Consider the following 26,996-nt stretch of genomic DNA (forward strand, 5'->3'; position numbering starts at 1 on the left):
CACAGGGCAGAGTGCCCATCTCTTTCAATTCAGACTCCTCCATATAATGTTGCTGCAGGGAGATCGCTACACCTCCTCTACAGCAGTCTACCTTTAAAGCCGGTACCTATTTGTACACCTGGGTGGGGAAGAGCCTTGCCTAAGTGCACACCAAATTAGAGCCACAGGGATTTGAACCCATGACCTTGAGCTACATCATGTTCATGAGTTGAACTCATAGACGCTGTGCCAATGTGGATCCATAGCAATGCTAGTATGTGGCAATTAGCATGTGGCCAACCATGATAGGCCTTAGGTGTTTGCCTACATTTGGTTAATTACATGTAGCTATAAAATACTATGCAGACTACAACTTATCAACCTCCCTGGTGCACATACATCATGAACTCATTGTGTACAATCATGCTAGACATAACCTGTTTTGGCTTCAAAAATAGGTATGAACATAAACACTGTCGACTTTTCCTTGTGCGCCTCCACTTTAATATTAGACATACACAATTCTGGTAGAGAAAGGTATCAAGTGGCATACCTAATTTAGGATGTAATTCAGTATCGAAGTTACGTAATGTTGCTATGTCAACGGGATCACGCTCTTGAGTAATGAACCACGATCGAAACGATCACCACACAAAGTATATGGCACTCGAAGGCATACCAAAATAGCGTGATCCGGTAACCAAGAGAATTACGTAACCACTTTGATGCTGAATTATTTTAGCCAAAAATGGACATGGCATGTTAGGTTTTAAATCCTTAATTTTCTACTTACTTGTATGAATGATTTGAACAAACCAATCTGCTGCTGGATATCTTCCAGTTTTTGTTTAGAATCCTGATGCTCTTTCTTTATTTCAGCTGGATCGCCTCTCCTGTTATGTAAAGAAACAATGTACAATGTGAGTCAACCAATCTGCACAATACTTCACAAATTCAAAACAAAGTTCCGGCTGATATAATATGGGCGTAATTGTTACACTTTTTCTTTTTTGCCCCTTTAATTTATTATTGGTATATATAATATGTGGTATTCACTCATATCAGGTTCAGGCTGAAAAAGCTAGTTTGTTTGTCCATCATTCCATTAGTCTGAGGTTGCGAGTGTAATTTCTCAGAACTGGTATGGCGTATTGTGATGTGATTCGGTAGAGAAATGTCAATTAGCAGTTTCCAAATTCCAGTAGGTTTTTTCATCACAAAATTTGCTAATTTGGTAGCTCATATCACTAGGAACCCCAAAAGTCCGGAAAGTACCCTTTTTGTCCGGAAGAGGTGAGGTTGGTCCGTAATAGTCCGCAAAAGTCCAGAAAGCCAACACCTAAAAGATAATTCAATTAACTCTGGCTCAGAGTTTGGTCACTTTGTCCGCAAAAGTCCAGAAGAGTCCGCAAAAGTCCGGAAAATCCTAGAGCTTGTGCCAGAGCTGCAGACATGAAGTCTGTGCTGGTCAACCCAGCATTCTCACCTAGCTCCAGACCATTGTTAAACTATTGACTTAGAGGGTAATAAAGTTTCTGGCTCTGAGTATAATAAAATGACAGAACTATTGATTGGAAATGGTCATGGTTGGTGAACATGACATGACAATTCACAAACTACAGTATTTGAACCAATTCAGAGATGTTTTCATGCATTTTATTTCTTAATATACTTTATTACAATAAACTATAGTAGGAATTCCAATTGAATGAACGCAGCTTTCAGCAGCCGTACTCGATCCAACCGCGATCGTATATCGCATATTTCAAATTACAACGCGAACACACGACCTTGGATACAATGCTAACCAATCACGAGTGTGTTGGCATGGTTGGATTCACTTCCGCGTGACTCGTGCACAGTCGCACACGCTGGCGTACATTGCGCAGTGTACACAAAAAATCGTCACGCTATTGAAAGCTGCATTCATTCAATTGGAATTCCGACTATAGTCCTAGTATTATCAAAAGCTAGTTAATGAATTTCTGTGAGCATGGGTACAGATATCCTGGTGTTTTTTGTGTTGACCATGCTGAAGAGTTAATTTGTAAGGCATCAAAACAGAGTTTGTAAACTTTGTCTTTTATCTTAAGTTTATTTTTCACAATTGCCAATTTGTCTATTTTCGTATTTTTCTTACCTTTTCAGTCATTTAATTTTGATTTATGTGACCACATATATGTTTTGTGTACTTAGGTACTGAATTCTGGCTGGTGTGTTACCCCAGACAAGAATTAAAGGATCCCTAGGCAATAATGGTGTACAAGCCATTGTTTGAACATAGGCATATTGTTTGAAACAATTATTGGATGCAACAACAGGACTGGCTAATTCTTGATAACGTCAGGGGCCGATACAGTCCTTGGTAACATGTAGTAGTGGATAGATCTATGGTCAATGATTTCATCAATGATTCTGTAATTACCATGCAACATACTCCCTAATCATTCAAGTTACGAAACAACAGGTACTGAATAAACAGTATTTCTGATATGCTCTTTTTAAATGCTTTAAAAGTTGGCCTAAAACAATGACCTAATTAATTAATTATTGTATTCAATCAATGTTAAGTGATATACTTTCAACACATGTATGGTTTGCAGTTTTGTATGCTACTCTCTTGTTCTAATGTGTGCATTATTAATACTGAATACAAATTGGAGTATACATTCAACTATTATTGTTTTTAGTCATACAGAGTTTTCTGCATCTTCAACCATCTACAGCTTATTCAAAATCTAAACTGAAAACAAGCATGATCAAAACTATTTACATGATTGTGTTTAAAAACTAGAAAATTGTATTCCAATTGACAAGCACGATCAAAACTATTTACAAATGTTTGAAAACATAGACAATTGTATTCCAATTGATTAGCATGGAAACAATGGATGTATCCAGAAATGTGTGAATGAGTCACACGATAACAAAGAATTTATTTAAAAATGGCAAAAGTGTGTCTCAACATCCAATGGGAATAAAAACAAAACAAAAAATATACAAAAAAAACCTTTTTTATAACTTTGTATAGTTTTTTGTTTTTTAATTTTACAGTTTTTAAAGAAAACAAATAGAAATTTTAAATTTTAAAGCAGTCTTTGTCGTACAGTATATAATTTGAATTTTATAAAAAAAAAATCCTAATGACTTAAATATTGAACTATGTATTCAATCTCATTGATGGATGAAGGTTATTCATGCAAATGCAATATTTCTTATCTAATACTGTACACATTATGTTAGCTTCTTATAATAACACACTTCACTCATAATGACATTAAGTACTTGCACTTAACTTGACCTGATTAAAGTCACTCAAGTGAGGTTAGGCTCATTGATTATTGAAGAGCAAATTCCTTATGTTAAAGTGGAATACAATAGTGAACAATTGATTTTGTGAAGTGTGCACTGCAAAGTATCATTAAATGTAATCACTTGTCACATTAGGCCTATCTCTGAATTTTTGTGGAGATGTCAGTGATTTTTATGAAACGAAGAAAACATTGTTCCTTAGTACAATAATTCTATGTTTATTAATTAAAACATTTGAGATCTTAGAATGCATTGCCAAGTGAAAAAAGTGTAAATCAACCACAATTTCATACTGTGTACTTTTGAACACGCGAAATTAACATCTTAGTTCATAATTTTGTTTAAAAAAATCAACAACAAAAAAATCTTTAAAAAAACCTCATTCCGCATTCGTTTTTGAAACTGCCATCCCAGCATGGGCTTTGAGACATAGCATTATTTTTTTTAGAATTACCGGTAATATATATATGTAACCATGATCAAAACATGTGACATAATTTATTACTAGCTTTTGGTAATATGCTGAGACAAATTCGTCTCAGGTAATATGACTAGTTAATTGTAATAAAGTATATAAGAAATAAAATGCATGAAAACATCTCTGAATTGGTTCAAATACTGTAGTTTGTGAATTGTCATATCATGTTCACCAACCATGACCATTTCCAATCAATAGTTCTGTCATTTTATTATACTCAGAGCCAGAAACTTTATTACCCTCTAAGTCAATAGTTTAACAATGGTCTGGAGCTAGGTGAGACTGCTGGGTTGACCAGCACAGACTTAATGTCTGCAGCTCTAGCACAAGCTCTAGGATTTTCCGGACTTTTGCGGACTCTTCTGGACTTTTGCGGACAAAGTGACCAAACTCTGAACCAGAGTTAATTGAATTATCTTTTAGGTGTTGGCTTTCTGGACTTTTGCGGACTATTACGGACCAACCTCGCCTCTTCCGGACAAAAAGGGTACTTTCCGGACTTTTGGGGTTCCTATGCATAAATTTACTTTTATAGTTTATCACATTTTTTTGGGGGGGGGGTGGTTGGAATTAGGTTTTTAATGGATTTTTCCCCTCACGTCCAAAGTGAAATCGCCCCAGTTAAAATGATGTGTATCAAGGTGCGATCAACGCTTTGTGTTGAGAACCGTACAACCCGAGATCCGCAAAATTCTAGTTTATTTATTAAATGACATACCTCTCTTTCTCCTTATTGATCCTTTTTGAGATCTGATCAATCTCGCTATCAATGCTCCTTGGTTTCCTGTTGGTTGTGATTCTCTCTGGATGGATATTCTTGGCTTTAACAATCATTTCCTGCAGAATAAAGAAAATGAGAACCCTTAGTGCAGGGATTCTCCACAAGCAGCCTGTGAGTGCATTTCAACACCCCACAAAGAATTGTTTTCTGATATTCTAGAATTTGTTCTTAGTTTTAAAAATACGAATCAAAAAGGATCAAATTTTGACTTTTTTATTCTTCAATTTTGACCAAAATTTTGCATATTTTAAGATATCATAAGGTCCAGATTCAAAGTTGGACCAAATGTGTTACATGTGTATTTGTAATGCATAATTCATAAGAAATCACAACTATAATAAATAGTAATAATTCATGCTTGCCTATCTGTTATTACTTACGATTTATCACCCACGATCATATTTACTTCCTTAACATTCATCTCAGATTGGAGATCAATGGGGTTGAGCCCATGTGTTAAGATATGGTGGGTCACAAGGTCATATTCCAAAGCAAGCAGCCCCTTTTTCTCTGGCCAGAGCCAGAGAAGATATCTTTCCCTTCCCAGAATTCTTTGCAACATAATGCATCACCTCATCTCATCAAATGAAACTCCCATTACTTTGTACAGATTCCCATTGTTTTCATGTTGAGAATAGACTGGCTAAGGGAGGACAGTTTTTATGGTCTACTTAGCTCAGCAATGCTTTGCTGTCTTCGATAATGGTTCATGTACGCTAGAGCGTTCGATAGGAACAAGCGAACAGTATACGAGTTTGCTGATATCTATCGGAGCGTTCAGCAGAGCAGCAGGATTATAAACACGGTCGATGGTAAAACCATAATCAATTTCCTTTGTGTTCAGTAAACTTACATAACGACCCACTTATCAACTACTCAAGTGGTCATTGAAAAAGCATGTCTGGGGTTGTGTTTTGTGGTCAATAGAAAGTCAATAATGTGTGTAAGTTTAATTTTGTTTGTGCCTGACCAATACATTAAATTAACAATATTTCCCATTAAAATCATTAGGTAAGTTTAAATGACAAACTATGAACTTAGGATCAATGACTTCCGGTTCACGTCCGGTTGTTACAAGATTTTTTACGCACTGTTTTCATGAACTTTTCAGGTGAAATTTGTAGTATTAAAAAAATTGTGCCCTTTGTTCAGAGGGGGTGTTAGTTTGAGGGTTATTTTCATCACAGCAACTGCTGGGGGGCGTTTATTTGAAGGGGAGCGATTATTCAAGGAAATACGGTAATACTTCTTACCTCCACCTCCTTTGCCTTATCATCAACCGTTTTCTTCAAAGCAGCTACCTCTTTGAGATGTGCTTTCTTCTTTTCAACATAGTGACTCTTGTGATGCTTGGCTTGTGCGACTTCATCTTGAGCCATTGTCAGTTGGTACTGGGGAAAAAATACAATAAAAAAGCCATAAAACAGAGATGTTAGTGGGTAACAGATCCATTGGTAATGTCTTCAACAGGGTGTGTGGCTTTCAAATTGTATAGCCCATTTTCTGAAACACCAGCCTGGCCATGATTAGACAGGTGGCTAAGACTTGCTTGCAGCATTCAGCATTGATGGAGGTCATCCATGAATCACACTACTGCACAGATTCACTGGGGTTTTGTCTATAATGGTCCCATTTCAAGAATTCCAGAAATGTCTGGGATAAAACAATTATATTGCAAACTGTGAAAAAATAATGCTGGTTTTATAGTGTCATGCCACTTGCCGCTTTGCAGCACACCTTTTGTGCAACAGTCACCAGTTATAGCTCGGCAGCAGTGACTTGACTACGAACCTAATGTTGCCACTTGCCACTCTGTTCTCACTGGCCAAAATATTGTGCAGTGTCATATAGTAGCACCGCTCCTGATTTGCCACTTGGGCAAACGACCTGGTGATCGATTTATCCGCAAGATCATGCTTGTCGCTTGGTCACCGCAAGCGTTTCTGATACAAATATCACTATTGAGGGGCAAAGCGGCATGACACTATGAAAGTAGCGTAAAGTACCACTTTGAAATTAGTCTTTGCTGCTTTTGTCTATGTATTCATCTCTATTGTTTATGCCTGAGGCCAACATAAGAGCATGCAGAATGGTCATGCCCTCAAACAGACCCCTTTCTGAATTGAGGGCATGCTTCCCAACTCATGGGGGGGGGGGATCGAGGGTGCACCTCGCCAACTTGTTTGGGGGCAAACACAGGGGAACAAGGGTTCCAATCAGGGGGTACTTGAATTGTCCAGTGTCATCACAAAGAAGATCCACATGGTCTGAGGCCACCCCACATTTGTTTTGCCATGACTGCCCTCATTTTTAAAATTTTAAGGATCTATTTAGGAGCACTGCCAGAGCCTTGTGGTGACAATGCTCTTTTGTGCTTTCAGTGCTCCCCAGCAGCTCCTAAGTTTTTGTTCTAGGGTTCTAATTTTGTTGCTGATTGCCAGATGAATAAAATATAACTAAATAAATTTAAGAAAACTACCTACTTTAAGTGGATCCACTTTATCAGCTTGTTCGCTAATCTCTTTATCCATCTCGCTATACGCCTTCTTGGCTTCCTCCTGTTCCTTGTGTTTATTTTTGAAGGCAAAGCCAAGTTGTTCAAGCTCTTGTTCATACTGGTCTATCTGCTGTTTGTAGGTTTTGACCTCCTCTTCTAGTGTGAATACATCTACTGGAGCGGTATCTTCAACTGTTTCTAGCTGCTGGATCTCCTATTTAGTGACAAAGGAAATGCAAATCATTTTGTTGTGTGAGTGAATTGGGTTACGAGTGACATTTTTGGGAAAATTGATTTCTTATGGTAATGTATTATTAAAAACAAAATAGGAACGGCGGTCCTAGATAGATGCACATGATTCAAATGAATGATCACCGGTACGTGTCTTGGTTTTTGGCTGAGATAGAAGTGTTTTGTCCTTTGACGAACGTGTGGCATAAGCAGATGTTTTAACCGAGATCAGTTCTTGAAGATATGATGGAGATTGTGAATGGAGGCATTTGAACACGTAGACCAGTAGTTTAAACTTGATACGTTCGCGAACTGGTAGCCAATGAAGGAGCGTAGTAAAGGAGCACTGGGATGGTCTCGCCAACAAGCATAATTAATCTGGCGGCCCTGTTCTGAAGGCGTTGCAAACGCGTTAAGTCACCTTCATTGGCACCATAGAGCAAAGCATTACCATAGTCAATCCGGGAGAAAATGAGTGACTGAACAGCAAGTTTACAAGCATCTTGTGTTAAGTAACGGCGGATGCGTGACACATTCCGGAGATGATAGCTAACACATTTAATGATGGAAGAAATTTGGACTTTCATACTCAACGGAGGGTCGAATACGATGCCAAGGTTCCGCAAAGACTTAGTAGGTGTTATCGTTACATTACCAAGAGTCAGAGTGATGTTATTGAGTCGGGCAGCAAACCCTGAAGAAACAGCAACAAAGAACTCGGTTTTAGCCTCGTTTAGCTGCAATTTGTTTAAAGTCATCCACTGCTTGATTTCAGACACGCAGGATTGTAGTTTCTTCAAGGCAAGTTGACACGCTCCGTCTACTCTCGGATCAAAGCTTATGTAAATCTGCGTGTCGTCGGCGTAGATGTGAAAGCAGACACCGCTTGCACGAAGAAGTTCTCCAATCGGGTGAGTGTAGGCATTGTATCCCAACGGTCCCAATATGGATCCCTGTGGCACTCCAAATTCCATGATATGATTGTCAGAAAATGTACCAGATTATCATACATTTTAAGTAAATTTGCCTCATGAATATTGATACCGTCTATGAATAATTAAGCACTTACAAATGTGAATCGTCCAATATCAGTCTGTAATTGCACCCTCTGATGCAGCATCTTCTTGCGGAGTCGCTCTGTCTCTCTAATTGTGTTATTTAGTTGTTGCAGTCTTTCTTGGTACGATCGCTTCTCCTCCTCTAGACTCCTGATTCCTGCTTCAGTCTCTCTGTGATAATAATGTGACAATGTCAAATTTTATTATATAGACAGCAAACAAATCAAGGTACCTGCAGTTTTTTCACTTCTGTATATATAATATTCTAAACAAATAGTACAGCTGCTAAGCTAAAGCATCGTGCACTTTTTAGTAGAAGCAAAACAATTTCCACGAAGTACAAGGTCCAATGTTGATTTTAAGACATGGAACCATTTTGGATTTGACCCCTGGTGACTACTAGAGGTCATGAAAGGTCACACAAGGGTAAAATATTAAAAAATACTCCGATCTTGTTGACAGATATACCAAATTACTTGCCAGATCACAAGGATTTAAAAAATGTAAAGTTTGTGCTATCTACAAAAACCTCATATTTAGGTAAAATATCACATTTTTGTATGTCTCTCACAAATTAAAGATCAGAGCATTTTCAAGTTTTAACACCTGTATGACCCTGTTTGGAAGCTTGGCAGCTGTACTAAAAGACAGATGTAATAATTAGAACCAGCAGCAAACACTGTCAACATCTTTTAGCTCAGATTTAAGACCTCATTCGTTGTACATGTAATCAGTCAAAAAAGTAAAGCCACTTAAGTTGGAAAGATCCTATACTTTTTTGTACAGAGCAAGTGAACAAAAAAATGCTGAAAATTAAAATAAAAAAATCAGCTTGAAAAGCTCAACTCTGACACCCCTTGATATTCAGCAGTGTAATTCCCAGAAACAAAAAGCCATTAATAAATATGTTTCTTACTTGATTTTTGCTTCGACATCTCCTTGTAGCACTTTGGCATTCTTTTGGAATGCGGAATAAAAACGCTGATCCGCCCCTGCGTATATCTGATCGCCTTCAATGGTAAACCCTTCGCGGCAATTCTTGGGAGGGCGAGTCTTGAGGAAGTCTCTTGCTTCTGTCTTATCCTTAATGAGTAGTACCATCTCCACTCCACGCTAGTACAATGACAAAGTAAATCAAGGAAATATAATTGGTGAATATTCTGAATCATCCAGGTAGATACATAAGTAAATTAAATATTCTAAACTGTTCATCTGGACTTACTATTTATGATAGCGCATTGTCAAGCAGATTGGGCTAGCACCACAGAATTACCGCCATGTACAATCGCGCCGTCAGCTATGGGGTGAAAATTGCGCAGAGACGAACAAAAATAATTCTGCGTCTCATCTGAAGCATCTTGGTATTTGCGTGCAGCCTGCATCTAGTGAGTCTCTCAAATGCATCCTTCATCCATGTCATGCGCTTGCACAACAACAAATGCCTCAAGCGCATTCTGAAGGAAACCGAATACCCCGAATTTTTGCTCCATTCTGTATCAAGATGGCAGTCGAGTCTCGGTTCTCATTCTCTAATTCTGTGGATAGCATTATAAAATGTTGACATGTGACACAGTTGGAGTGGCATCACGGGCGAGTTGCTGTATGACTGTATCAAGGGCCTGTGACAAGTTTATTACCCACAAAACCTTATTCTCAGCCTCTCTTCAACTTCTGAATTTCAGCAATTCAATATTTTCAATTTTTGGTGATAAAAGTTTTATTCAAATTTATTGATTGATCCGGATTTATTTTCTTTCTTGAGTGTAGTGTAAATTTTACTACACACTGTCTTCAACCCCAAATTCATTCAATCAAAATGAGATTTTGTGCATCAGAAGAGAGCAGGATCATCTACTTCAAGAACTGATGGATGGGGTATCTGTCGCATTGTACAGCATGTTGGCTTACATCATACAACTCACCTGGTCTATGAGGCAGTTATATATAACGGAATCGTCTACTTCCAGAACTGATGGATGTAGCACTGTGGGGTATCTGTCACATTGTACAGCGTGTTGGCTTACATCATACTTCTCATCCTACAGGGGGAAAAAATCAAAATTATGATGCATTGGTTCTAATTGTGATGTCATCTTACAACAAATGTATAAGTTATTGACAATTCGACGTTGTTTATTATTTAGACCCCATTTTACACTTGGAAATATTCACAATAATGATTTTGATTTATTCCCTATCAAATTCTGTCATACTCAGAGAGACAACTATTTTACTATTTGTTTACGGCTTTCCAAGTTGCTATAGAATGTTTCTTAAAGTTGTTTTCAACAAATTCCTCACCAAGAGACCCAGTTTTTCACACTGAAAGACCCCTTACTGAAAGTGTCCCTGATTTTGAAAATTGCTCATGAACACCCCCCATCTTTCACGCAAGAGTCCCCTTGTTGAAAATTGTGGCCTCCCAAGGGAGTTAGTCTACCCCAAGACTTACCTCAAACTGTGATGTGATAATTGTAGGTCTTCTTGCATCCTTCACAACTCTCTGCATGATCTCCTTCAACACTCTCTCATCATGGAAATCAGTACAACAGAAGCAGTATACAAGAGACTTGAGCACTACTTCTATTCCTAGTGCCCACTCAGGGTCCTTCAAGTTCAAGAATCGACCTGAAATAGTCATTGTCAAGAAAGGCAATTAAATTTAGGGTCCATTACTAAGGCATGCACCTTGAGAGCAAACAAGACATGCCCTTAAACACACATACCCTGTGCCTCAAGAAAGAACAGGTGATTAATTGTGTTTTCAACTGATTGAGTGTCCCAGGTTAAAGAAGAAATAAAACAAACAAACAAATACCCAATATATTATTTTCAGAAATAAACATGGGAAACTGAAGTGAAGTACAAACTTTTGCAGTAAGTAAAAATTCGCTTGGTTTTGTCAAACAAAAAATCCAAAATATTTATTTTATTAAATAAATAAACCTGATGTATGTATTCCATGATAATCCAAAAATCTTTACTTATTTGACCTCAAAAGGTGTTGGCACTCAAAGGAAAGAGGCTTGTCACTGCATAGGCAGGTATGTCTGTCTCTGGTATATCTGTGCAATGTGCATGCCTATGAATGTCATTTTTCCATTTGTAATTTCATGTTTAATTGGGCTAGTGTGCGATGCGTAATTCTTTCCCCCTGTTGTTGGCACTCAAGTAATGGTTTTATGGCTCCACACTAAACAAGATTTTCACAGCATACCATGCATAACACACCATGCACTGCACATGCCACTAGTGTGAAATTTAACCTTTCATTAGGGGTAGGTTAAACAGCCTTTTAAAAAGGGTGATGTTTCAAATTTCTTAGGGAACCAGCTTATTTGATGCGGTTTGATCCGTCTCCTGAGCAATTTGACACCTTTTTCATCCAAATCGGACAAAAAATGAGAAGGTGCCGGCCAAAACAAGTATTCGGACAGGGGGGTCTGTTGGGGGGTCTGACAATCAATATTTTCATCAATAATCATTATTTTATGCCTAATTCTGTTAAAGTTGGTGCTGGTTTGCAGGTAATTGATGTCTAGAATTCCATTTTTGAAAGTTGCATAAAAATTGGAGTTGTCGTTTCCTTAAAATGGCCGTTTTACGTCCAAATAAGGATGTGAGGGCGCTTTGCATAAAACATGCACACGTTCTTTTCACACGAAATTTTAATGATATCAGTATGAAGATAATAACATGTGGCACATCCTCAAGAAATTTGGGCATTATATTTCTTTTCGTTTGACCGTGGCATAATTTTTTGTATTCTCAGGAAGCCTTCCATTGAAACGTACACATTTTAAAGTGCATTGACCCCTGTACAGTTGAATGGCTGCGTTCTATGAAATATTCAAATGCCTGCCAAAATCAAACTGTACAATGTAAATCGCACAAATTTCTTGAGCAGGTACTACCTATGATTATCTTCATACATACACCGTTGAAATTTCCGTTTTAAAGATCGTTTGCAAGTTAAATCCGAAGCGCCCTCATATCCTTATTTGGACGTAAAATGGCTATTTCAAGAAAACGACAACTCCAATTTTTATGCAACCTTCAAAAATGAAATTCTAAACATCAATTACATACAAATCAATACCAACTTTAACAGAATCAGGCATATAATAATGATTGTTGATGAAAATATTGATTTTCAGACCCCCCTGTCCAAATACTTGTTTTGGCCGGCACCTTCTCAGTTTTTGGCCGATTTGGATGAAAAAGGTGTCAAAATGCTCAGGAGATCATACTGCATCAAAAAAGCTGGTTCCCTAAGAAATTTGAAGCATCATTATTCTTTAACCCACCACTACTTTCATCAGCTTTATCAGCCAGACCCACGGGTACTCTTCTGCCACGGTCATGCATGGTACAAAAGTATTGGGAGGCATATGGCTGGTTCCCATTTTTATTTTTAAATTTCAAAACCCTATTTTGTCTTATTTTAAGACGCTCATAATTTTTTAACATTTGTAATGAGAACATGACAAACATACATGTAGTTACTAATAAATACCATCTAAAACCTAAGAGCGCATGTGATATTGCTAGCTGCTACAAAATTAAAGACCTCCTTTTTGTACATGTTCAACGAAAACTTGCATGCACCATGAACCATTTTTGTTTTGCAAAAGCACGGTGAAAATCGTTTTTATATCTTGTGATTTATCTTCATTATGTTTTTATTTGTGGGCTAATATTGCAGTTGAAATCCATACACTCCCTATTGAAGTCTATGAACTTTTTTTCCTACACAGCAGTGTACTGTAGATTTCTCAAGAGTAGTCACCCATTTAGGTAACCCAATTTGAAAGTCACACTCCCTGCGTGCGAGATTAAGGTCATGTCTTCCATAGGGGTGTACATGCATATTTCAACTGGAACAACCCAATTTTAAAGCAGACAACCCTGACTGGGTGGCTCCATTTGAAATTCTCACTCCCTGTGTGTAATATTAAAGTCATGTCCTTCATGGGGGTGTATGGATTTAATGGAACAACCCCATTAAAGCAGACAATCCTGAAAGGGTGGCTCCATTTGAAATTCTCACTCCCTCTGTGTAATATTAAATTCATGTCCTTCATAGGGGTGTATGGATTTCAACTGGAATAGCCCATCTACCCTAGCTTACCAAGTGGTCCCTTTGGTTTTCTATGGAAGCGGTTCTGTCTTGCTGCTTTATCAATTTCTTGCAGGAGTTGTGGCATGTAGCCTCCATATAATTTGAGACTATCCTGTCTGCTTCCTTTCAGCGTTGTCAGAGTTCTTCTTTTGGCACCCACATTCTGGTCGATGTCCTGTACTTGACTCCTAGATGATAATAAATAAAATAAACATTTAGGATAGATGGAACAGTAGGCTAAGATTTACAATACATGTATATTTGTCCTGGTTTTTAAATTATGGGATGGAAGTAATTGCATAATTTTTATGTGAAATTTTGAAAGATAGTCAACAATAGAGGCCGTCAGCGTGACATCATATGCCGCCATCTTGTGGGTACACGCTGCGATGGTCGTTCGATCTCCATGCGTGAACAGCAAAATCACCGCATTGTTGCGTGATAACAGCTGTGTGCCAAGCTGCGCCCAGCGCGTAGTGTCCGACGCATGAACACACAGAACATATGTACCCACAAGATGGCGAAAGGCTAACAGCCTCTATTACAACCTCAAGAAATGTCTCAATGTAAAATAGAAAACAGAATATGAAACAATCTGACCACGACATTTAAACAGTTCAATGTGTGCAGTGATAATCAGTGCAAAGATTCTTTGCAAGGATTAGCAGTTGATATATAGATAACAAAGGATTCAATGTAGATTTAGGCCACCCATCTTTACTTTAAATATTAGACACTGAAATCAATTGCTCGGCCTGGGTTGATGATTTTGATTTAAAAAAATTTAAAAATCAGATTTTTTTTCTTTCTTTAAATCAGACAAGAAGCACATGTACAGCACAGAATTATCACGGTATATATGGGATCTAAAGAAGGAGAAGGAATACACCATTGCATGGTCTATCGCCGCAAAAGCACACGCTTACGACAATGGCACCAAACGCTGCGACTTATGTCTAACGGAGAAGCTATTCATCATCAACAGGTACAAAGGAACGGGGACACCAGAACAAGTTCAACCTCTCAAATTTCACCAAAGATATTACGTAAGTATTTCTCTCACGTCCGCAATAACCGTCTCATGTTGCCCTCTATGACAGATCAAAATTCTCTATCACGTCTGCAATAATAGGATAAGGCCTATAGCCGTCAGTTGTCTGATGATCGCATTAGCATGAGTTACAACTTTTGTTCCACAAGTTCTACTCGTATTATTAACTCTGCTTTAATGCATCAAGCACTCTGCACAAAGATAGTCATCTATCGCCATCAGATTTTTTTTTTTTATTTTAATCAATTTTTTTTTAAATTCCAAGAACTGCTATACCCCATGATAAATTCAAAAGCTACCAGTGAATTGCTAGACATATGCGCAATCCTATCAGGTATTTACAAAAATTCAAAACGTGTTTTTACATGCGAAAATTTCATAGAAAGTATTTGGCAACAATCATGGGAAAAAACCTGTTCTGTACCTTGAAGATGAATTTATAGCAATAGATAAAATGTCATCATAGAAGTATTGAATTGTATCCAAAAGTTGTAGAAGCATTTTAGAAATGAAGTATAACAGTCAATTTTAGAAAAAAAATGAACTTAAATGAAAAGTTGATTTAAATCAAGTATTTGTTTGAAAAAATCATGTGATTTAAATCGCAATCAATGATTTAAATCGGTGTGATTTAAATAAAAAAAAACCTGACTGTGCTCCAGTCTCATTATCTTTCCTTTGCCATTTCCACTAACCTGAGTTGATACAATTCGTTTTTACTTTGAGTAATATGTCCTTCCATCTGGTGGATTTCTTGCTCTGTGGTGACTAGTTTGGCTTCGGAAAATGTCTTCTTCTCAGTCCACTCCCTGATCTGTTCCTGGCGTATTCTATTTTCTTCTTCAAAGTCTTGCTGAGCACTGGAAATCGAAGCATATAAACACAATGAGACTTACATCTTTAATTAGGACTATTTCATAAACTAGTCATCTACTCTTAGATCCACATAGCCAATCAGAAAAACTGTTGCATAGAGTGCATGAATAATGCATTTAATTGCACTTGCAGTTTCACATAGTACGTGATATAGTGCCGAATGAGGTATTAAAATGAGCAGAATAAAATTCGCCACCTACCGATCGCTTTATTTTGTAATATAGAATAGAATATTGTTTTTGTCTTATGTGTTCTGATACTTTTTGTATGCAGTGTATATTGGTTATCAATCAATTTGGTAAAAATTGAGTTGGAGTTGGCCTAATGGGCCATTGCAAAATAGAGTAAGGCGGGCATTTTATTTTACTTCCTATGCTATATTGAATATAAATAAATCACAAAATGACAAAAGAACTTTTGCTAACTGTGCTTTATTTTGTACTTCTTGTGTTCTGCGATCGTAATTGTCCATGTTAGTTGTATTCTGTTTTGAAGCGGAGCACCACAAAGTATTTTTTGGGGGAGGGCTTTATTTTGCCTTAGGACAACAGTCAAAACTCAATATATATTAAGGGTAGACGACAAATTGGTAAAAATTGGTTTTCATTATCTAAATCAATATATTATTGAAAAATAACACTTACTGTTTTGCAAAAGCTCATTCTACAAATTATATACTTTGAAAACTTGCTTGATTTATTGTAGTTAATGGCTTAAGTATGTTTTACAAAAGTGTTGTTGTTTCAGCCCTCTTTACAACATAACTCAAGAACCACAGGACCTACAAAACTATATCTGTGATATTTGAATTCTTCTACACACTCACTATGAAATGATCAATGCAATTTTTTTCAAAGCTCACTACCATTCGCAAGATGCTGTGAACTACCAAATCGCAACAGTTTAAAATAGTTGCTAACCTTAAGAGCTTGTGCAAAAAGATAAATTATGTATTTCTTGGCCAAACTGGAACATGCTTGTTGCGATCATGTAGCGTACTAAGCGTGTACGCAATGTAAGGCGAGTGCATGTTTTCTTCTGTACCGCACTATATGTGTGTGTATGTTTATCATGGAGTCACTAGCGTTCAGTGTTCCAGTTTGGCCAAAATTTAGCTGTAGTATAAATTCATTTGTGACGACAACCAGAACTTATTACTTTTAACAAACATACTGGATCAGAACTTCATTCTCCAAACAGGCAAATGGTGCTTGGAAGGAAATTGCACCCATAAATCCAGGGTCTGAATTTCGTTTCACAGTGCGAGAATCAATCTTGATTCTTGCAGAATAAATTTGCAGGAATCATTTGATTCTCGCAAATCAACATCTGTATAAACTACAAACATTTGTGGGAATCAATTTTGATTCACGCAAATCTGTTTACGAGAATCTTTGCGAGAATCGATTCTCTGATTCACGCCGCAATTCTGACCCTGTAAATCCTATATTCGACTCAACTTACCTGTTTCGCAGCTCATTTATCCGCGTTTCCAGGTCTTCCTTATCACCAGTAGCAGCTCGTAGCTGACTCCTGACATCTCGCACGCTTTTCTGTAAGTGATCACAAATATTGTTGGACTGCATGGTTAAGATGCTACATACATGCATGATTTCCAAAAGGGTAGACTATATGCCATAGTTGATTTTTGATATGATGTTATTAATCATGATGAACGCAACGCATTCAGTTGAATTTGAAATTATAATGATATTTATCACAATCAAAGTATTCAATAAATGGTCATAAAAACTTTTTTACAAAGTTAGTGACAGCAAAAGTATGTTATTATACTTATGTTATTAAATGCAATATATCTTAGTTATAATGAGGGCTAACTTAGGCCTAAGGCTGACTTTTGTTTGTAAAAAAAAAAAAAAAATTAAATAAAATAAATAAAAAAAAAAAAAAAATTAGAAAAAAAGTTCCAAAGCCTTTGTCGAACTAAATTTACAGCCAAGTTAAAAAGTAAAGTAAACAAAAAAATCCCAACCAACCTACCCTAATTTTTTTTATGTTACGCTAATCAAACAAATTTTTAGGGCTTACTGAACAATTCTGATTTTGGAATCTACCCGAAAGCAAAAATTAGACTTTACTTTGGATTTTGAGCAGGAATTTGCCCAGCGACTTTGCCAACACACACTGTCAATCATACTGCCATCTATGTGTTATCATCCAATCTAACCACAAAGACCAAGCTTGCAAGTACAGAGGTATGTCTATGCACCGTGTGAGAGTTACCTTTCGCGCCTACACAAAGCACCATAAATTCCACAGATAGTTGTGTACGCTGTGGTTAGCTTTAATGGCACATGCTCGGAGGATTTAAACCATCACAAGATCTGGGAGACCAATCACAAGCCAGATCAAACTAAATATGCATTACATCATGGCTAATTTTAGTAGGTCATAAATCCGACAGGCTTTCCATAGACACCTGTGTTTAGGATTTTGATCATAATCCAAAGTAGTCCATTTGGGAAGCTAACAAAAAGATGGAGTACGGTGACTGAAAATATCAGACGTGAAAATCTATCAATAGTACACAAATTAGCACAAATCAGAGTTTTATGCACAAATGTAATAGCCAGATGGGCAAGTGGACTACGGAGAGGTCTACCCAGTGTACTAGCCACGCCGGTTGGGGATACATTTGTATCTACCAAATGGGCTATTCCAGTTGAATTCCATACACCCACTATGAAAGACATGACATTAATAATCTCCTACACAGGGGTTACAGTTAAGGACATTTTGTGATCCACAACCTCATCCGTAACTCCAAAAATGTTGAGAGTATGTATACCATCAGAAACCTAGGACTGCGTAATGTTTGTTGGCATCAGAGATGCCAGTCAGTTTCACTCAAAAAACCTGAAAAGCGTGTGAATAAAGGCCAAAAAGCCCCAAAACAGGCTGAAAATAAATAAAAACGAGGGAATTTGAACTCACAAAAAACCTGAACTCACAAAAAACCTGAATTCAGGTTAAAACCTGAAAACTGGCATCTCTGGTTGGCATGAACTTGTCCATCACTATCATCTGGAAAAACCAAACCATTTCATTTACTTGTTCAAATCCAAATATCACCACATGCCTGAGTTTCTTCATCACAACCGACAACACAGGATGCATTTGAGTTCATTCACGTGCCTCAATAGTAAAAACATCCCTCGCATCAATTGGATGATGATGATGATGATGATGATGATGATGATGATGATGATAATGAAGATGATGATGATGATGATGATGATGATGATAATAATGAAGATGATGATGATGATAATAATGATATATAATAATAATAATAATAATAATAATAATAATAACAATAATAATAACAATAACAATAATAATAAAAAATAAGCCCTTGATGTAGCACCCGATGCTCGATGGCTTTACTGACATAAAAACATAATTACAATAAATACAAGGGGGTTCTCAAAGCACAGGTCTCACCTGCTTTTGCCACTGCCTGATTATGCAATGAACTTTGGCAACAGCAGCGTTCTTGGCAGTATGAAAAAAACCTTGTGTTTAATTAAATTTGGCTCTTTCTGCATCGCTTACCTCAATTTTCTTGACCTGCAATCTCATTGAGTTCATCTTATCTTTTGCCATAGCATGCTGAGGCTGTAGGTCTTGCATGGCTGTCCCCAACTCATTCAGCTCTTTCTGGATATCATCATACTTCTTTTCCGCATCCTTCACTTTGCCCTAATAGAGTGAGAATAAAAAATTATGATTAAAAAAAATATGAATTTACAGTAAATTTGGGCTATTCCAAATAAAATTGACAAAGCCTCTGTGGAAGATTCCACAGCCATTTCAATTCAATTTGAAAATGAGGTAAAACAATGTAAATCGCTATAGTCCATATACCTTCGAGTCAGTAAAGAAAAATCAAATTGTGAGATTTTCTCAAAAACTGTTAATTTCAAGCAGGAATCTATAGTTATGCTAGTTGGATTCCTTGCATATTTCCTTTCTGAAAATGTATACTTTATTATTATTATTATTTATACTAACATTACATTTAGAGATACAATAAAAACAAAATCTAAATTTACCATTAATTCTGATTAATTAGTTGATAATTCATTAATACATGTATCAAGCATCGAAGCAGCATCAACAGTCGATGCTGAGATGGATGGCTGCTGGGCCTTACCTCATAGGTGACAACCTTCTCATCATATCTGGGAGTGCTGCCATCCTTTTGCCTTAGATCTTTCTTGATCAACTCTAACTCCTACAAGAATAGAATCACAAAATAATTAATTAAAACTAATTAATTGGGAGAACAATGCTAATGCATTAAAAGGTCAACCGAGGTTAAATAAGAATGCAATAAATAAAATCAATATAAAATTTCAGTGTCAACACCCAAATAATTAAACTGGGTTAAATGATAAAGGCTACCTGTTGACAAGCTCATTAGAACTTGAACTTTAAACTGGTACAATGTACATGCAATAGCCTGTTGAGTGTACATTGCTTTATTCTCTTTCCAGTTACGGCTCTCAATAAATGCCTTTGGGTCAATAGTTTCTGGATAGTTCAGGGCCTAGATTTTGATGAGAATCACAGAATCGATTCTTGTAAGACTCAGTTGCGAGAATCAACTTCTCTCATTGTAACATACAGTAAGTGCACTGACTATGATGGATTTTGATTCTCGCAAACCAAGACGAAATCTATGCCCTGTAGTTCCATATTTATTCTCTTCTTGACACCTACCCTTTCCTCGGCTGTTACTATAGCCCATGCATGAGTGTTCATCAAATCTGAGAGCTTCTTTTGCAGCTGCTGCAAACTAGACAGATCTTCAACCTTGCGTTTCAGGTCGGCAACACGCTTCTCAAGAACAGGTACCGTCTGGAGCAAAGAAATTATAAAGTTAATTTGATCTAGTACACTTGTGTATTGTTTGTAGTGTTTACCCTGACCACTCACCCATAAGTACCAGATTAGAGTTGTGTTTATCAACAGGGACAGTTGGAGCAACTTAGTGGTTTGATCTCTGCATAGCCAGGTACAAAGTATATCCAGAAATTCGGCTTATCTGCCTCGATGCATTTTAAGATTCCACATAATTTCAAGTTTAAAATGTGCATTGCATGGTTTTTCTTTTTGGTATCTGTATGAAGTTTATATAGAAACATATATATTTCAACTCTGAATCCAAACCTTGTTGATCTTTGGATATCTGTTACTGCCAAACCACACAAATACCAATATACTAATACCATTTTTAAAACCTGAAATGGGCAATTCCAGTTGAAATATTTGTAAGACATGACTTTAACTTTCCAAACATTTAGTGAGCTGTTCAAAATATCAAGCTAAATTTGCTTTAAAAAAACTTTTTTTGGGAAAGGAGCACATGCAGTGGCACAGTGGTCTAAGACTTCCAAGTCGAGAGGTACATGTAGATAGAGATTGTGGGTTTGAGTCCCAGTGACTAACATGGTGCACTTATAGGCAAGGCTCTTACCCCTTATTGCCTTTCCCCACTCTGGTGTAGAAATGGGTACCAGTTTAATTCAATCCTGGAAAAGTTAACACAAATCGTAGTGGAGGAGGTGTAGCAATCCCCCAAAGCATCATTATACAGAGGAGTCAGGCCCAATCCCTTCAAAAGAGAGATGGGCACTCCGGTCTGGGCTGCTAGGTTTGCCACTTTTACCATATCCCTTTACTGCTTTTTTCTAGGAGCTTCCTGGAATCCACATGGCTTACCTCTTCTTTCTTCTTCAAGGTGTCCGCGGTACAAGCCACATCTTCTTGTATCCTCACATATTCTGTGGACATCTGCTCTAGTTGAGTTGCCTTCATGAAGAACTTGTACTTATCGTTGGGATTCTTGGAGTTCAAGAAGTTCCTTGATGTGTCTTGATTGAGAATGGATACCGGATTGCCCACCTATGTACATAACAACAGGCATGATTAGCAAGAAGATATATACCATCAGGGGTCTAAATGGGCAATTCCATTTAAAATCTACCATACATGTACCCCTGTAGAAGATTTAATTTTAGTCTCCCACAGAGGGAGCATGTTTTTCAAATGGAATTGGGCAGGGTTAATTATTTTGAAACCCATATTCCCCCTTTAAAATGTATGGCTTTACCTATATCTTCCATTAGCTGCCTATTTCAAATTGAAGTTACTCAAATGTTCATTCTATTTAAAACCCATCATACTACAATGTACTTCTATGGAAGACTAAATAGCTAAAACTTGAACGGGGGAATGTGGATTTTAAATGGAAAAGCCTGATAAATGAGGGCTACACCTTCACTACTGCGCGGACATTTCACTCTTCAAAGAATGAGCACCATTGGAATTATTTAATGACATACTATGTATTCAGTAACTAGCACCTCCACAAATTTAGATGAACACCCGGCTGTTTTTCAACCAAAATGTTAAAGCCATATTATAACATTTCTTTAAAAATAGATTAGTATTCATTTTCAATAAAATATTAGCATTTACTGTCAGATATGTCCCCTTTTAATTTTGCGCCGAACAAGTGAGGTAAAGCAAAGAAAATAGGAATTTACAACTAGCGCCAATGCATGTTACTCCAGCGGTTGTAATATGGTACGACCCTCTGGCGTGTGTGTGTTTGTCCCGCACGCCGTAATACGTAGTACTGTGTTGACATCGCATACGCGTTCGACTAATATTTCTATCGTAATAATAAAACGCTGATTCCGGCGGTTTATTCAAAATCTCGGATTTTGACTAAACTACAGCACCTAAAGTCTTGAATTTTGCAGAGAATCTTTGTTTACTAAAGTACATTACAATCGTGTAAAAACCTGAATTAAAAATTTTTTTGAGGGCGTTCTCCTCAGCAAATGTTATAATATGGCTTTAACTAAACGCTAAAAAAGTTCCATGCTATCTCATGTAAGTAAGCTTACCACAATCCACACATGATCATGCAGTAATTGCTGACATCACCAAGTCAGAAGTTATTAATCCTAAGTTCATAGTTCGTCATTTCGGTGTAACAATTTTTATCATTGTAAAAAGATCTGTAATAAATGCCCCCCTTTTAAAAATGTCATGCCCTGGTGATCTTTATTTTGACATTCGGTATTTACATTTAAAACACCATGCAAGTTTCACTCCAGGTTCAAATTATAATATTAGATTTGTTATTCAAATTAAAGAACTAAGTTAATTATCTTTTGGCATCAAAAATGCAATATTTTGTCCCATTGTTTAACAATATATTATCATGGCAACACACGCTGACATGGGTGCAACCATTTTGAATTTCAACCTGGAAATTGAACGGGAAGTCAGTCATACTTTATAAATGAACCACAAGTGGTTTGTCACATCATTTTGGCCTATTTTAAGGCTTGATGTTCTTTCCCAATTTTTAGACAACAAAGGTGCATTTTTTGCTGTCAATAAATGGAGCAAAAGTGTCAGCCTTATGCTGGTTTCATACTTTCCTGCCACTTGCCGCTTTGATGACGACTTTGCTTCACTGTGCAGTCAACCAGAAATGCTAGCAGTGACTAGCGGCAAACTGATATCAATCACTCCATCGCTTTGCCCAAAGCAGCAGATCGCTACGAGTTGAATTCAAGTCAACTCAGGGGGCGCCGCCACTCTGATGTATGAGAACAGGAAACTAATTTTAGCGGTGCTAAGCTGCAACATTGGCTTTCATAGTCATGCTGCTGCCGCTCAGTGGCAGAAAAGTAAAAGTGGTATGAGGAAGCGTCACATCACACAGCGGCAAGCTGCAAGAAAAGTATGAAACCAGCAATAGCAATATGCTTACCTGTATGTTAAACTGGTCAAGTATATGGTCCAGTTCTTCCTTCTTGTTTGATATAGTCCTTTTGTTATCTGCTGACTTGAGTTTGTAGCTGGACCCGCCATCGGATGTCATTTTCCTCTCGATGATAATTGAATTTCCATACAGCTCAGGTTTGTACGCATCGCTGCCACGGTTACGTAACTTGATGGTGACTTGAGCCAGGCTAGTAAAAAACAAAAATTAAGTTCAAGGTTATAAGTACATTTAGTACTTTTTGCAAGAAGGATCAAAAGGTTTCTTGTTCAACTCTTGAAAATTGATTGTTTCAGGTCAAAATACATGTATTATATACAAAATAACTTTTTGATATCGAGTCTTGAAAATCCATACTAGAGATAATGCAGCTTTACTTAGGGAGTACATCTTTTAAGGTCTACTGAGCTCAGCCATGCTTGGCTGTCTTTGATAATGGTTCGCATTCGATTGGAACAAGCGAACAGTATACGAGTTTGCTGATATCTATCGGAGCAGTCAGCAAAGCAACAGGATTATAAACGCCCTACATGTAGCAGAAATTCTATACAGCAAGAAGTGTATCAAAAGTGTATCAAATTGTATTAAAACTGTATCAAACGGCAATTTGATAGTTTTGATATACAAAGGGTGTATTGAAAATGTATCAACTGAAAATATAGGGTATCAAAACTGTATCAAATACCACCTAACTGTATCAAAAATGTATCAAAAGTGTATCAAATTGGACTTTGCAGTTTTTCAGTGTATGTAAATGTAGGCCCTATATCAAAAGTGTATCAAATTGGACTTAGTCAAATTCTGGCTGCATACAGTGTATCAAAAGCAGGCTTCCCGTTAGTGTGCGTCATTGCGTCCAGACGCGTATTTTACAAATTTGGACGCAAATTCACATGGATAATCAAGTATTTTGCGTCCATGTCACAAGCATTTGGACGCAGACAAAACTTCGAAATTTTATCATTAATTGATGATAAAAATAAGAAATTTTTATTCTTTTATATTTTTAAGATAATAAAAGCCCCAAAATTTTGACCCACCTGCTGAGAATTGAAGTAAATTCTGCAATATTTGTAAATGCAACGTCAGGAAATCGTGCACTTTTTGCATGCTTTCCGAACGATCGCTGTACAGCTGTTTGATCACTCTTGCCTGGGGAAGTCCCCAGTGTTGCCAAAACTTTTCAGCGTCAAGGCGCGGCGCATTGACTCGCCAGGCCGCGGTAAAGGATTCTCAAGTAGCCCAATTTTTAAGCTTCCAAAAAGCGCCTAATACCGGATATTTGGGCGGATTTACCCGAATTTAGAACGCAAAACACCCAATTGGGCGGAAAAGCACTTGACTTTGAAACTTCCGGTACTTACTGGGAAGTTATACTGACCTATCAATAAATGGTGACAAAACCCATTGTAATTTCGATTTTGAGCGTCAAAGACTCAAAACCTTAAATCGGCTAAATTGAAAGGAAAATACATCAAATTAGTGCCGCGGCCTGAGACTGGCAAAAGTAGTCCAATTATAGACAAGTAGCGGCATGCTTTTTTGAGTAGCGGCAAGTGATCGCCAAGTAGCCCAATTGTGCGCCGAAGGCGCGGCGTTGGCATCACTGGAAGTCCCGATTGATTTGTTTACAAGCAAGCACGTGCCGCTAACGTGCGGTGTTTATTTATTTATTTATCACAACCTGACAATATTCAATTTTTAATATTTTAATATTATTTTCACATAAATAATCTAGGTTTCCTTTATTAGTATTATTGTTACGATGAATAAAAGCAATTTTAAAGACAAAATCCAAATGATAACCCTTTTTCGTATTATTTGTGGCAGTGTGTGTTTTAGTTTTTGTAGCATCAACTACACGTTAATTTAAAAATAGAAATGCGGAAGTGAAAGTACGAACGAAAATTGCTCAAGATTGACAGACTTTGCTCATGTTTTTGCACCTGTTTTTGACCACGTTTCTGACCAAAACTGACACAGAAATGAGAATTATTATCATAGCGAATGGAGATGGAATATCACGCGAAAATGCACTTTTATTTTTTTTAACAATCAACATTTGATGAGGTGTATACCCGGGGTACGTGTGTATCGTCATAATCGTGAATTTCAGATGGACGCACAAAAATCTGTCTGGACGCAAGTTTTTGCAACCTCGTCCGCAAACTTGCGTCATTACGGACGCACATTTTTAAAACCTTAACGGGAACCCTGATCAAAAGTATATTAAATTGGACTTTGCCTGTTTTTTAGTACAGTATGCAAAGTGTATCAAATTGAACTTAGTTAATTTTTGGTGGCTAGAGGTATATCAAAAGTGTATCAAATTGGACTTGGGTCAAATTCTGGCTGCCTACAGTGTATTAAAAGCGTATTAAATTGGACTTAGTTTATTTTGGGTGGCTAGAGGTATATCAAAAGTGTATCAAATTGGGCTTTCATAAACTGACCTTTTGTAGTGTATCAAAACTGTATCAATAACTGATCACATGTCTAGATAATGACTCATCATTTTCAAATTTGCCCATGTGGCATGCATGCAGTTAACACCAGGATTTGCATTTGGAAATGTACTGTATTTTAGAGCAAATTATGGTGTTTTATTTATCATGATGAAGATACAAACATGCTTGTAGACTGCACATTAGGTTACAATGTGGTTGTAATCAGGGACTGTGATTAAAGAGGAAATATCTGACTTTGTTCTGATAAGGTAAGCTTACTATATATTATATATAGGGCCTCTATGTATATGTATTAAGCATGAATATTATATAGCACATGCCTGTATAGTAGATCATTTTGTTATTGGTAGCCTTTTTGTCTTTTTATTGAGGGTAACAACTTCAGTGACAAGCACTGCTTTCCAAGCAGGCCCTCTGATGTATGTATGTTCCATTTTGGTTGGGTTTTGCTTCTTTTTTGCAATACTTCCTCACACATTTATTCCATTGCGTTGTAATTTTGAACGTTGATAGGGGAAAGTGCATTGAGCTGCTCCGTGATGGGGGAAAGTGCTAGAGGTCAGCATTGGCAGTAGAGGGCAGTGTTGAATTTGAGCTTGATTAGACTAATTTCAAAATTTGACCTTTGACCCCTTCACTTTGGGGTCATTAATGTTTGCAAATATGTTTAGATCATGTAAGGATAATTCTTGTTGAATTTGAGCTTGATTGGACCAATTTTGAAATTTGAAAAACTGTATCAAAAGTGTATAAAAACTGTAACAAAAGTGTATAAAAACTGTATCAAAAGTGTATAAAAAACTGTATCAAAAGTGTATCAAAAAACTATCAAAAGTGTATAAAAAACTATCAAAAGTGCATAAAAAAACTGTATCAAAAGTGTATCAAAAAACTATATCAAAAGTGTATCAAATGGCATGTATCAGAAATAGGGCGGTCCCGCTGGCCAGCATTAGAATTGGAACGCTGATTTGATACAGTGACATATTTGATACACTTTTGATATAATTATGTATAAAATGCGAATAAAATGAAAGGATAAGAATTTCAATGCTAATTTGATACAATTTAAATTGGAACGCTGATTTCATACAGTGACATATTTGATACACTTTTGATATAATTATGTATGAAATGTGTATGAAATGAAAGGATCAAAATTTCAATGCTAATTTGATACAGTTTAAATTGGAACGCTGATTTGATACAGTAACATATGGTCGCATGTCACGAATTGGTCATCTTTTATGTAACATGATGTAAAATGAGAAAAATATCACCAATTTTGATTCAATTCAACACAACTTTTAAT

General features: G+C 36.9%; 1 protein-coding gene across 1 annotated transcript in view; it reads right to left on the reverse strand.

The window, feature by feature from the left end:
• LOC140166237 (structural maintenance of chromosomes protein 6-like) overlaps nucleotides 1-26,996 on the reverse strand; it is a 54,378-nt gene that overhangs the window by 14,283 nt on the left and 13,099 nt on the right. Inside the window, 16 exon segments of the mRNA XM_072189637.1 lie at nucleotides 773-872; nucleotides 4,488-4,606; nucleotides 5,804-5,941; nucleotides 7,034-7,261; nucleotides 8,348-8,507; nucleotides 9,253-9,449; nucleotides 10,259-10,375; nucleotides 10,789-10,964; nucleotides 13,468-13,646; nucleotides 15,205-15,369; nucleotides 16,850-16,938; nucleotides 18,962-19,108; nucleotides 19,563-19,643; nucleotides 20,132-20,269; nucleotides 21,134-21,316; nucleotides 23,205-23,406. Coding sequence (XP_072045738.1) covers nucleotides 773-872; nucleotides 4,488-4,606; nucleotides 5,804-5,941; nucleotides 7,034-7,261; nucleotides 8,348-8,507; nucleotides 9,253-9,449; nucleotides 10,259-10,375; nucleotides 10,789-10,964; nucleotides 13,468-13,646; nucleotides 15,205-15,369; nucleotides 16,850-16,938; nucleotides 18,962-19,108; nucleotides 19,563-19,643; nucleotides 20,132-20,269; nucleotides 21,134-21,316; nucleotides 23,205-23,406 — 2,419 coding nt within the window.

The sequence above is a fragment of the Amphiura filiformis genome, chromosome 12, assembly GCF_039555335.1.
Source record: "Amphiura filiformis chromosome 12, Afil_fr2py, whole genome shotgun sequence".
Lineage (NCBI taxonomy): Eukaryota > Metazoa > Echinodermata > Ophiuroidea > Amphilepidida > Amphiuridae > Amphiura > Amphiura filiformis.